This window comes from Rhinichthys klamathensis, unplaced genomic scaffold, assembly GCF_029890125.1.
Source record: "Rhinichthys klamathensis goyatoka isolate OS25496 unplaced genomic scaffold, OSU_Roscu_1.1 h1tg000054l_1, whole genome shotgun sequence".
In the NCBI taxonomy this organism is placed as follows: Eukaryota; Metazoa; Chordata; class Actinopteri; order Cypriniformes; family Leuciscidae; genus Rhinichthys; species Rhinichthys klamathensis.
Window position 1 is genome coordinate 6,357 of NW_026606599.1, and position 13,644 is coordinate 20,000.

At 44.4% G+C, this 13,644-nt stretch overlaps 1 protein-coding gene across 1 annotated transcript in view; it reads right to left on the minus strand.

Moving 5' to 3' along the window:
• Positions 1-5,815: 5,815 nt before the first annotated feature.
• The window catches only part of LOC130083203 (Fanconi anemia group A protein), a gene marked incomplete at its 3' end in the record, with an annotated part of 37,426 nt that continues 29,597 nt past the window's right edge, over positions 5,816-13,644 (minus strand). The window contains exons 23-26 of the mRNA XM_056248273.1: positions 13,450-13,520; positions 12,555-12,654; positions 12,213-12,397; positions 5,816-5,954 (exon numbers count right to left, since the gene is read on the minus strand). Coding sequence (XP_056104248.1) covers positions 5,816-5,954; positions 12,213-12,397; positions 12,555-12,654; positions 13,450-13,520 — 495 coding nt within the window. The remainder of the gene's footprint in view (positions 5,955-12,212; positions 12,398-12,554; positions 12,655-13,449; positions 13,521-13,644) is intronic.

Genomic DNA, 13,644 nt, shown 5'->3' on the forward strand with positions numbered 1-13,644 from the left:
CACACACACGTGCAGTCACACTGAGTCTGAACACACACACGTGCAGTCATACTGAGCCTGAACACACACACGTGCAGTCACACTGAGCCTGAACACACACACGTGCAGTCACACTGAGCCTGAACACACACACGTGCAGTCACACTGAGTCTGAACACACACACGTGCAGTCACACTGAGCCTGAACACACACACGTGCAGTCATACTGAGCCTGAACACACACACGTGCAGTCATACTGAGCCTGAACACACACACGTGCAGTCATACTGAGTCTGAACACACACACGTGCAGTCACACTGAGCCTGAACACACACACGTGCAGTCACACTGAGCCTGAACACACACACGTGCAGTCATACTGAGCCTGAACACACACACGTGCAGTCACACTGAGCCTGAACACACACACGTGCAGTCACACTGAGCCTGAACACACACACGTGCAGTCACACTGAGCCTGAACACACACACGTGCAGTCATACTGAGCCTGAACACACACACGTGCAGTCATACTGAGCCTGAACACACACACGTGCAGTCATACTGAGCCTGAACACACACACGTGCAGTCATACTGAGCCTGAACACACACACGTGCAGTCACACTGAGCCTGAACACACACACGTGCAGTCATACTGAGTCTGAACACACACACGTGCAGTCACACTGAGCCTGAACACACACACGTGCAGTCATACTGAGCCTGAACACACACACGTGCAGTCACACTGAGCCTGAACACACACACGTGCAGTCATACTGAGTCTGAACACACACACGTGCAGTCACACTGAGCCTGAACACTAGGGATGGGCGATATGGACTTAAAAATATATCACGATATTTTCTGCCATTTATTGCGATAACGATATCAATGACGATATAAATACAATACCATATTCACCACTGTTTTTGGCTACAAGTGATAGCTGCATGCAAAGCAAAATGTACCCTTCACCAAATAGGCTCCTATAAAATACCAATTACCATACATAAAATAATAATCAAAAAACAGTAAAACAGTAAACACCATCCCTTGCAGAAATGGAAAAGTTGCATACGTTTCTTCTGTAAAAGTGCAGATAATGTTTAAATAGTGCAACTATACTGAAAAACATCACACAGTAATAATTCAAATCATTTACAAGTTTGAAATATAAAAAATCTAACAACGAATAGTTAAACTAATACTACTACGAATTCTGATACTAATAACAATATAAACCACATTAAGGATTGATGAGCTGCTGGGTTCATGAATATCATCACGTCTGCGTTTGCGCATTAGTTTCTGCTTGCTCAAAGCTGAATAATTCCAAATTAACTCCATTATTTTTACAGGAAAATACAACAAATAATATAATTTACATGTAGACGTCATGTACACTTCAATTCTGCGTGGTATGTAAGACTCTCTCTCTCTCATCGAGTGCGTGAGAAACACGGAGCGCTCTCAGCAGTGACAGCACGTCATGCGCCTCAGTGTTTACTGCGCGTCAAATACACTGTGTATTCATTGAGATGAACTGATATAGTGGGCTTTACGGATCACTTGACGGAGAGCGACACTCTCAAGCGCTCAGTCAGTGTTCGGCGAGATGGGCGGATGAAAATCTGTGTGTACCAGTTCCAGATTGTAGAGGTAGTTACTCGTTTAGCGATAAACTTCACCTCAGCTCCACTTCCGCCATGCGCGTGAGCTGCGAATGCGTCCCGTCATAGGCTTTATCGTTATTATCGCGGGAAGACTAATTCTTATCGTGAGGAAAAATTTTAACGATATATCGCAAACGATAATATATCGCCCATCCCTACTGAACACACACACGTGCAGTCATACTGAGCCTGAACACACACACGTGCAGTTATACTGAGCCTGAACACACACACGTGCAGTCACACTGAGCCTGAACACACACACGTGCAGTCATACTGAGCCTGAACACACACACGTGCAGTTATACTGAGCCTGAACACACACACGTGCAGTCACACTGAGCCTGAACACACACACGTGCAGTCATACTGAGCCTGAACACACACACGTGCAGTCATACTGAGCCTGAACACACACACGTGCAGTTATACTGAGCCTGAACACACACACGTGCAGTCACACTGAGCCTGAACACACACACGTGCAGTCACACTGAGCCTGAACACACACACGTGCAGTTATACTGAGCCTGAACACACACACGTGCAGTCACACTGAGCCTGAACACACACACGTGCAGTCACACTGAGCCTGAACACACACACGTGCAGTCACACTGAGCCTGAACACACACACGTGCAGTCACACTGAGCCTGAACACACACACGTGCAGTTATACTGAGCCTGAACACACACACGTGCAGTCATACTGAGCCTGAACACACACACGTGCAGTCATACTGAGCCTGAACACACACACGTGCAGTTATACTGAGCCTGAACACACACACGTGCAGTTATACTGAGCCTGAACACACACACGTGCAGTCACACTGAGCCTGAACACACACACGTGCAGTCACACTGAGCCTGAACACACACACGTGCAGTCATACTGAGCCTGAACACACACACGTGCAGTTATACTGAGCCTGAACACACACACGTGCAGTCACACTGAGCCTGAACACACACACGTGCAGTTATACTGAGCCTGAACACACACACGTGCAGTCACACTGAGCCTGAACACACACACGTGCAGTCACACTGAGCCTGAACACACACACGTGCAGTCATACTGAGCCTGAACACACACACGTGCAGTTATACTGAGCCTGAACACACACACGTGCAGTCACACTGAGCCTGAACACACACACGTGCAGTTATACTGAGCCTGAACACACACACGTGCAGTCATACTGAGCCTGAACACACACACGTGCAGTTATACTGAGCCTGAACACACACACGTGCAGTCACACTGAGCCTGAACACACACACGTGCAGTCACACTGAGCCTGAACACACACACGTGCAGTCACACTGAGCCTGAACACACACACGTGCAGTCATACTGAGCCTGAACACACACACGTGCAGTCACACTGAGCCTGAACACACACACGTGCAGTCACACTGAGCCTGAACACACACACGTGCAGTCACACTGAGCCTGAACACACAAACGTGCAGTCACACTGAGCCTGAACACACACACGTGCAGTCATACTGAGCCTGAACACACACACGTGCAGTCACACTGAGCCTGAACACACACACGTGCAGTCACACTGAGCCTGAACACACACACGTGCAGTCATACTGAGCCTGAACACACACACGTGCAGTCACACTGAGTCTGAACACACACACGTGCAGTCACACTGAGCCTGAACACACACACGTGCAGTCACACTGAGCCTGAACACACACACGTGCAGTCACACTGAGCCTGAACACACACACGTGCAGTCACACTGAGCCTGAACACACACACGTGCAGTCACACTGAGCCTGAACACACACACGTGCAGTCATACTGAGCCTGAACACACACACGTGCAGTCATACTGAGCCTGAACACACACACGTGCAGTTATACTGAGCCTGAACACACACACGTGCAGTCACACTGAGCCTGAACACACACACGTGCAGTCATACTGAGCCTGAACACACACACGTGCAGTCATACTGAGCCTGAACACACACACGTGCAGTCATACTGAGCCTGAACACACACACGTGCAGTTATACTGAGCCTGAACACACACACGTGCAGTTATACTGAGCCTGAACACACACACGTGCAGTCACACTGAGCCTGAACACACACACGTGCAGTCATACTGAGCCTGAACACACACACGTGCAGTCACACTGAGCCTGAACACACACACGTGCAGTCATACTGAGCCTGAACACACACACGTGCAGTCACACTGAGCCTGAACACACACACGTGCAGTCATACTGAGCCTGAACACACACACGTGCAGTTATACTGAGCCTGAACACACACACGTGCAGTCACACTGAGCCTGAACACACACACGTGCAGTCACACTGAGCCTGAACACACACACGTGCAGTCATACTGAGCCTGAACACACACACGTGCAGTCACACTGAGCCTGAACACACACACGTGCAGTCACACTGAGCCTGAACACACACACGTGCAGTTATACTGAGCCTGAACACACACACGTGCAGTCATACTGAGCCTGAACACACACACGTGCAGTCATACTGAGCCTGAACACACACACGTGCAGTCACACTGAGTCTGAACACACACACGTGCAGTCATACTGAGCCTGAACACACACACGTGCAGTTATACTGAGCCTGAACACACACACGTGCAGTTATACTGAGCCTGAACACACACACGTGCAGTCACACTGAGCCTGAACACACACACGTGCAGTCATACTGAGCCTGAACACACACACGTGCAGTCATACTGAGCCTGAACACACACACACGTGCAGTCATACTGAGCCTGAACACACACACGTGCAGTCATACTGAGCCTGAACACACACACGTGCAGTCACACTGAGCCTGAACACACACACGTGCAGTCATACTGAGTCTGAACACACACACGTGCAGTCACACTGAGCCTGAACACACACACGTGCAGTCATACTGAGTCTGAACACACACACGTGCAGTCACACTGAGCCTGAACACACACACGTGCAGTTATACTGAGCCTGAACACACACACGTGCAGTCATACTGAGCCTGAACACACACACGTGCAGTCATACTGAGCCTGAACACACACACGTGCAGTCATACTGAGCCTGAACACACACACGTGCAGTCACACTGAGCCTGAACACACACACGTGCAGTCATACTGAGTCTGAACACACACACGTGCAGTCACACTGAGCCTGAACACACACACGTGCAGTCATACTGAGTCTGAACACACACACGTGCAGTCACACTGAGCCTGAACACACACACACGTGCAGTCATACTGAGCCTGAACACACACACGTGCAGTCACACTGAGCCTGAACACACACACGTGCAGTCATACTGAGCCTGAACACACACACGTGCAGTCACACTGAGCCTGAACACACACACGTGCAGTCACACTGAGCCTGAACACACACACGTGCAGTCATACTGAGCCTGAACACACACACGTGCAGTCATACTGAGTCTGAACACACACACGTGCAGTCATACTGAGCCTGAACACACACACGTGCAGTCACACTGAGCCTGAACACACACACGTGCAGTCACACTGAGCCTGAACACACACACGTGCAGTCATACTGAGTCTGAACACACACACGTGCAGTCACACTGAGCCTGAACACACACACACGTGCAGTCATACTGAGCCTGAACACACACACGTGCAGTCATACTGAGCCTGAACACACACACGTGCAGTCACACTGAGTCTGAACACACACACGTGCAGTCATACTGAGCCTGAACACACACACGTGCAGTCATACTGAGCCTGAACACACACACGTGCAGTCATACTGAGCCTGAACACACACACACACACACGCAGTCACACTGAGCCTGAACACACACACGTGCAGTCATACTGAGCCTGAACACACACACGTGCAGTCATACTGAGCCTGAACACACACACACACACGCAGTCACACTGAGCCTGAACACACACACGTGCAGTCATACTGAGCCTGAACACACACACACACACACACGCAGTCACACTGAGCCTGAACACACACACGTGCAGTCATACTGAGCCTGAACACACACACACACACGTGCAGTCACACTGAGCCTGAACACACACACACACACACACACACACACACACACACACACACACACACACACACACAGCTCCACTCTGAGCATCAGCACCAACCCCTGACTGCTTCTGTACCTTTTTATAAAGTGTTTCTGGGATGAAGTTCTGGAGTTCCTCTGACTGAGCGTTGGCTCTGCACAGGCCGTATGACAGAACGGCCACACACAACCTGAAGATACACACACACACAACCTGAAGATACACACACACACAACCTGAAGATACACACACACACACAACCACCTCACACACACGAGCACTATGATAGGGATGCAAATCAGTACCTGATAAACCGTGCTATCAGTTAAAGAGTCATTTAAACCGCAATGATCCAGCTGTAGGAATGAACTAGTTGTCTCTCTCTATATAACTCTCATCAGTGTGTCTCTCTATCTTGCAGGACATTGCTAAGAAAAATTTAAAAAACGGCCAAAATAAACCTCAAAACGTATAAATACTGTATTTTGGAAATAAGATCCAAGCACCACAACTGCTCACTTAATAAACTCCACAGTGTCTCGCTAGACTCTTGCAGTGCCAGCTCGGTGAAGCCCCCAGAGGACACACACACCGCTGCTTTACTCTACACTGACAGATGCAGATAATCTTTAGTTTCTAATATTAATCTAACAAAACAAAAAAATGTAATACCAAACGGCCTAAACATTGGTATGGTAACTAGGGATGCACCAATATGGAAATTTGCCCGATACCAATAATTCTGTATATTTGGAAGCCGATAACTGATATATTGGCCGGTACCAATAATTCTGTACATTTGGAAGCCGATAACTGATATATTGGCCGGTACCAATAATTCTGTACATTTGGAAGCCGATAACTGATATATTGGCCGGTACCGATAATTCTGTACATTTGGAAGCCGATAACTGATATATTGGCCGGTACCGATAATTCTGTACATTTGGAAGCCGATAACTGATATATTGGGCGATACCGATAATTCTGTACATTTGGAAGCCGATAACTGATATATTGGCCGATACCAATAATTCTGTACATTTGGAAGCCGATAACTGATATATTGGGCGATACCGATAATTCTGTACATTTGGAAGCCGATAACTGATATATTGGCCGGTACCGATAATTCTGTACATTTGGAAGCCGATAACTGATATATTGGCCGGTACCGATAATTCTGTACATTTGGAAGCCGATAACTGATATATTGGCCGATACCGATAACTCTGTACATTTGGAAGCCGATAACTGATATATTGGCCGATACCAATAATTCTGTATATTTGGAAGCCGATAACTCATATATTGGCCGATACCGATAACTCTGTATATTTTGAAGCCGATAACTGATATATTGGCCGATACCAATAATTCTGTACATTTGGAAGCCGATAACTGATATATTGGCCGATACCGATAATTCTGTATATTTGGAAGCGGATAACTGATATATTGGCCGATACCAATAATTCTGTACATTTGGAAGCCGATAACTGATATATTGGCCGATACCGATAACTCTGTATATTTGGAAGCCGATAACTGATATATTGGCCGATACCAATAATTCTGTACATTTGGAAGCGGATAACTGATATATTGGCCGATACCAATAATTCTGTACATTTGGAAGCCGATAACTGATATATTGGCCGGTACCGATAATTCTGTACATTTGGAAGCCGATAACTGATATATTGGCCGATACCGATAATTCCGTATATTTGGAAGCCGATAACTGATATATTGGCCGATACCGATAATTCTGTATATTTGGAAGCCGATAACTGATATATTGGCCGATACCGATAATTCTGTATATTTGGAAGCCGATAACTGATATATTGGCCGATACCAATAATTCTGTATATTTGGAAGCCGATAACTGATATATTGGCCGATACCAATAATTCTGTATATTTGGAAGCCGATAACTGATATATTGGCCGATACCAATAATTCTGTATATTTGGAAGCCGATAACTGATATATTGGCCGATACCGATAACTCTGTATATTTGGAAGCCGATAACTGATATATTGGCCGATACCGATAATTCTGTATATTTGGAAGCCGATAACTGATATATTGGCCGATACCAATAATTCTGTATATTTGGAAGCCGATAACTGATATATTGGCCGATACCTGTAATTCTGTATATTTGGAAGCCGATAACTGATATATTGGCCGATACCGATAACTCTGTATATTTGGAAGCCGATAACTGATATATTGGCCGATACCGATAACTCTGGATATTTGGAAGCCGATAACTGATATATTGGCCGATACCGATAACTCTGTATATTTGGAAGCCGATAACTGATATATTGGCCGATACCGATAACTCTGTATATTTGGAAGCCGATAACTGATATATTGGCCGATACCGATAACTCTGTATATTTGGAAGCCGATAACTGATATATTGGCCGATACCAGTAATTCTGTATATTTGGAAGCCGATAACTGATATATTGGCCGATACCTATAATTCTGTATATTTGGAAGCCGATAACTGATATATTGGCCGATACCGATAACTCTGTATATTTGGAAGCCGATAACTGATATATTGGCCGATACCGATAACTCTGGATATTTGGAAGCCGATAACTGATATATTGGCCGATACCGATAACTCTGTATATTTGGAAGCCGATAACTGATATATTGGCCGATACCGATAACTCTGTATATTTGGAAGCCGATAACTGATATATTGGCCGATACCGATAACTCTGTATATTTGGAAGCCGATAACTGATATATTGGCCGATACCAATAATTCTGTATATTTGGAAGCCGATAACTGATATATTGGCCGATACCGATAATTCTGTATATTTGGAAGCCGATAACTGATATATTGGCCGATACCAATAATTCTGTATATTTGGAAGCCGATAACTGATATATTGGCGGATACCGATAACTCTGTATATTTGGAAGCCGATAACTGATATATTGGCCCATACCAATAATTCTGTATATTTGGAAGCCGATAACCGATATATTGGCGGATACCGATAACTCTGTATATTTGGAAGCCGATAACTGATATATTGGCAGATACCAATAATTCTGTATATTTGGAAGCCGATAACTGATATATTGGCCGATACCAATAATTCTGTATATTTGGAAGCCGATAACCGATATATTGGCGGATACCAGTAATTCTGTATATTTGGAAGCCGATAACTGATATATTGGCCGATACCAATAATTCTGTATATTTGGAAGCCGATAACTGATATATTGGCCGATACCGATAACTCTGTATATTTGGAAGCCGATAACTGATATATTGGCCGATACCAATAATTCTGTATATTTGGAAGCCGATAACTGATATATTGGCCGATACCGATAATTCTGTATATTTGGAAGCCGATAACTGATATATTGGCCGATACCAATAATTCTGTATATTTGGAAGCCGATAACTGATATATTGGCGGATACCGATAACTCTGTATATTTGGAAGCCGATAACTGATATATTGGCCCATACCAATAATTCTGTATATTTGGAAGCCGATAACCGATATATTGGCGGATACCGATAACTCTGTATATTTGGAAGCCGATAACTGATATATTGGCAGATACCAATAATTCTGTATATTTGGAAGCCGATAACTGATATATTGGCCGATACCAATAATTCTGTATATTTGGAAGCCGATAACCGATATATTGGCGGATACCGATAACTCTGTATATTTGGAAGCCGATAACTGATATATTGGCCGATACCAATAATTCTGTATATTTGGAAGCCGATAACTGATATATTTATGGAGGGATTATTGGGTCAGATTGAAAACTAAAAGTCTAAAACTAAAAGTCTTAAACGAAAACCAAAAGTCTAAGTTTGAAACTAAAAGTCTAAGTCGAAAACTAAAAGTCTAAGTCGAAAATGAATTTGGTATTTAGGATTGGGCATTTGGTATTTAGGATTGGGCATTTGGTATTTAGGATAGGGCATTTGGTATTTAGGATTGGGCATTTGGTCATTTAGCCATTTAGGATTTAGGATTGGGCATTTAGGGATTTAGGATTGGGCATTTAATCATTTAGCCATTTAGGATTGGGCATTTGAGGATTGAGGATTGTATGCAAATAAGGAGGCGTGGCCCAAATACTGGAGGCTGGGTTTGAAATGGCTGGTGCAGATGCACCTTATGGACAGCAGAGGGAGCTCCAGTGCTAAGGAGCACACTGTAATGAAACCAAACAGAGCGAGTGAGCAGGTCTGGAGCGAGGACTGTACTTTATAATGTGATAACTTCAACTTAATGACAGCGTTGTATAGGGGTACTGGAACGGTACATGTATTCCTATTGAACCGAACCGGTAGCCTACGGGCGTCACGGTTCGGTGCACGAATTTACACGGAGAATACACGGTATAAAAATAAATAAAACTCTAAATAGCGATACATTTCGCTCTACTCGCGTTTGGTGTGAACGCAGCATAATAAACAGGCTGCGACGTCAAGGTTGCAATGTTGGAGTGTGTGCTGCAAAGTTCAAACTGCAAAGTGTGTATATTTGTGTACACTCGCAATAAAATACAACATTGTGCTTTTGTCACACTCTAAAATCTTGTCAAACTGTAACCTACAACTGTCACCCAACCAAAATCACACACACACACACACACACACACACACACACACACACACACACACACACACACACACACACACTCTCTCTCTCTCTCTCACACACACACACACACACACCTAGTTCGTTCGCGCCCACGCCTCCCCCTCTCTCTCTCGCGCGCACACACACACTCCAACATTGCAATCTTGATATCGCAGCCTGTTTATTATGCTGCGTTCACACCAAACGCGAGTAGAGCGAAATGTATCGCTATTTAGAGTTTTATTTATTTTTATACCGTGTATTCTCCGTGTAAATTCGTGCACCGAACCGTGACGCCCGTAGGCTACCGGTTCGGTTCAATAGGAATACATGTACCGTTCCAGTACCCCTATACAACGCTGTCATTAAGTTGAAGTTATCACATTATAAAGTACAGTCCTCGCTCCAGACCTGCTCACTCGCTCTGTTTGGTTTCATTACAGTGTGCTCCTTAGCACTGGACTGACTGGAGCTCCCTCTGCTGTCCATAAGGTGCATCTGCACCAGCCATTTCAAACCCAGCCTCCAGTATTTGGGCCACGCCTCCTTATTTGCATACACTCCTCAATCCTCAATCCTCAAATGCCCAATCCTAAATGGCTAAATGATTAAATGCCCAATCCTAAATCCCTAAATGCCCAATACTAAATCCAAAATGGCTAAATGACCAAATGCCCAATCCTAAATACCAAATGCCCAATCCTAAATACCAAATTCATTTTTGACTTAGACTTTTAGTTTTCGACTTAGACTTTTAGTTTCAAACTTAGACTTTTGGTTTTCGTTTAAGACTTTTAGTTTTAGACTTTTAGTTTTCAATCTGTCCCAATAATCCCTCCATATATATTGGCCGATACCAATAATTCTGTATATTTGGAAGCCGATAACTGATATATTGGCGGATACCGATAACTCTGTATATTTGGAAGCCGATAACTGATATATTGGCCGATACCAATAATTCTGTATATTTGGAAGCCGATAACCGATATATTGGCGGATACCGATAACTCTGTATATTTGGAAGCCGATAACTGATATATTGGCCGATACCAATAATTCTGTATATTTGGAAGCCGATAACTGATATATTGGCGGATACCGATAACTCTGTATATTTGGAAGCCGATAACTGATATATTGGCGGATACCAATAATTCTGTATATTTGGAAGCCGATAACTGATATATTGGCGGATACCAATAATTCTGTATATTTGGAAGCCGATAACTGATATATTGGCGGATACCAATAATTCTGTATATTTGGAAGCCGATAACCGATATATTGGCGGATACCGATAATTCTGTATATTTGGAAGCCGATAACCGATATATTGGCGGATACCGATAACTCTGTATATTTGGAAGCCGATAACTGATATATTGGCCGATACCGATAACTCTGTATATTTGGAAGCCGATAACCGATATATTGGCCGATACCGATAACTCTGTATATTTGGAAGCCGATAACTGATATATTGGCCGATACCAATAATTCTGTATATTTGGAAGCCGATAACCGATTTATTGGCGGATACCGATAACTCTGTATATTTGGAAGCCGATAACTGATATATTGGCTGATACCTTACATGTAATGATAATTTAGCTGATTCACTCCCCTGGCTGTTATTCCAGATCTACACAGCGCCGGAGGATTCAGAATGTGTTTTTGTTTTGTTAATATGTTAAACTTATCTTGTGTGGGCCTATTCATTTTTGGCAGCGATACAGGTGCGTGATGATATGAGGATGATATGATATGAGGGTCAGACCTGAGGCAGAGGGCCATGTGTGCGCGTGTGGAGCAGATCAGAGCCTCACAGAGACACTGGGACACGGAGAGAGCGACCGCAGACGAGCCCGTCAGCTGCACCCGAACACACACCTGTGTGCAGTGATGAAGCTCCACCATCAGCGCCGCTACACCCAGAACATGAGCCGCGCTCAGAGCCTCGGTCTGAAACACACACACAGAACATGAGCGGCGCTCAGAGCCTCGGTCTGAAACACACACACAGAACATGAGCCGCGCTCAGAGCCTCGGCCTGAAACACACAGCGCTACACACACACGCACTGAGAGAGTGATAAACACACGCGAGGGACAGTGATCACCTGGTGCTGGAGCAGATCCCACAGTCTGTGTATCAGGGCAGAGACGAGCCATCGGTGGCCCAACAGCACCTTCACAAACACACCCGGCCATGAGCCCTGCCTGAGGACAACACCACCGCACATTAAACACACACACTGATGTATGTGATACCCAGAATTCTCTATATTTGGAAGCCGATAACTGATATATTGGCCAATAAATGCATAGAATTACCATATCGGGCAAATTTCCATTCCTATGCATTTATCAGACAATATATCAGTTATCAGCTTCAAATATAAAGGAAGCCGAGCTGAATGTTCTTGTCTTTTTAACCAATGCATTTCTATGACTTCCAGTTGTCTGTGATTTACTGCAAAGGGTTTAAAAAAAAAATTTGCACACGATTTCTAAATAATTTAGAGCTTGGCATAACTATAAACAAGTATAATTCACATGGAGGTTTTGAGATTAATTTCCTTGACTTTTAAATCCTGGTCATTGAGGGGGTGATCTCATAATGTAATCAATATCTTGATTTGTAGTCGTTTTAGCTCATTTTAAAGTAGCTCTCTGGTAGAGAGACTGAAATCAAAGGAAGACATGATGTTTCCCAGCGTATTACTATAAATCATGATTACACAGAACTGCTGATTTCGGTTGACTCGACTCGGAAAGCAGCTTTCACAGAGAAATACTGAAGCCTTATTGGAATAACGCTGTTGTTCTACAGCGGCCAATGGCATTCAAGCAGGAGAAACAGGGGCGGGGCTTATTCTCTATATATAGCAGAACTGAGTGACATCGCTTCAGAATCATCCAATCAGGCTGCAGTATTTCTGGGAAAGGCCTTTCCCCGTGATGTCAGAGTCTCGTTTAGTGATGATGAAGATGAAGATGGTGTGTGTGTCGTACCTGTTAGGAGGGCTGATTCGGGAAGCATCCAGCACACACACACAGAAGCTCTGCAAGGTCAGATTGGCCACCTGAGAAACGCAGGTAAGAAGCGGACTCTAAAAGTGAGGCTTTAACAACACATCCATCATCGTTACCGTGAAGATAAACGGTAACACTTTACAGTAAGGTTTCATTAGTTAACATTAGTTGACA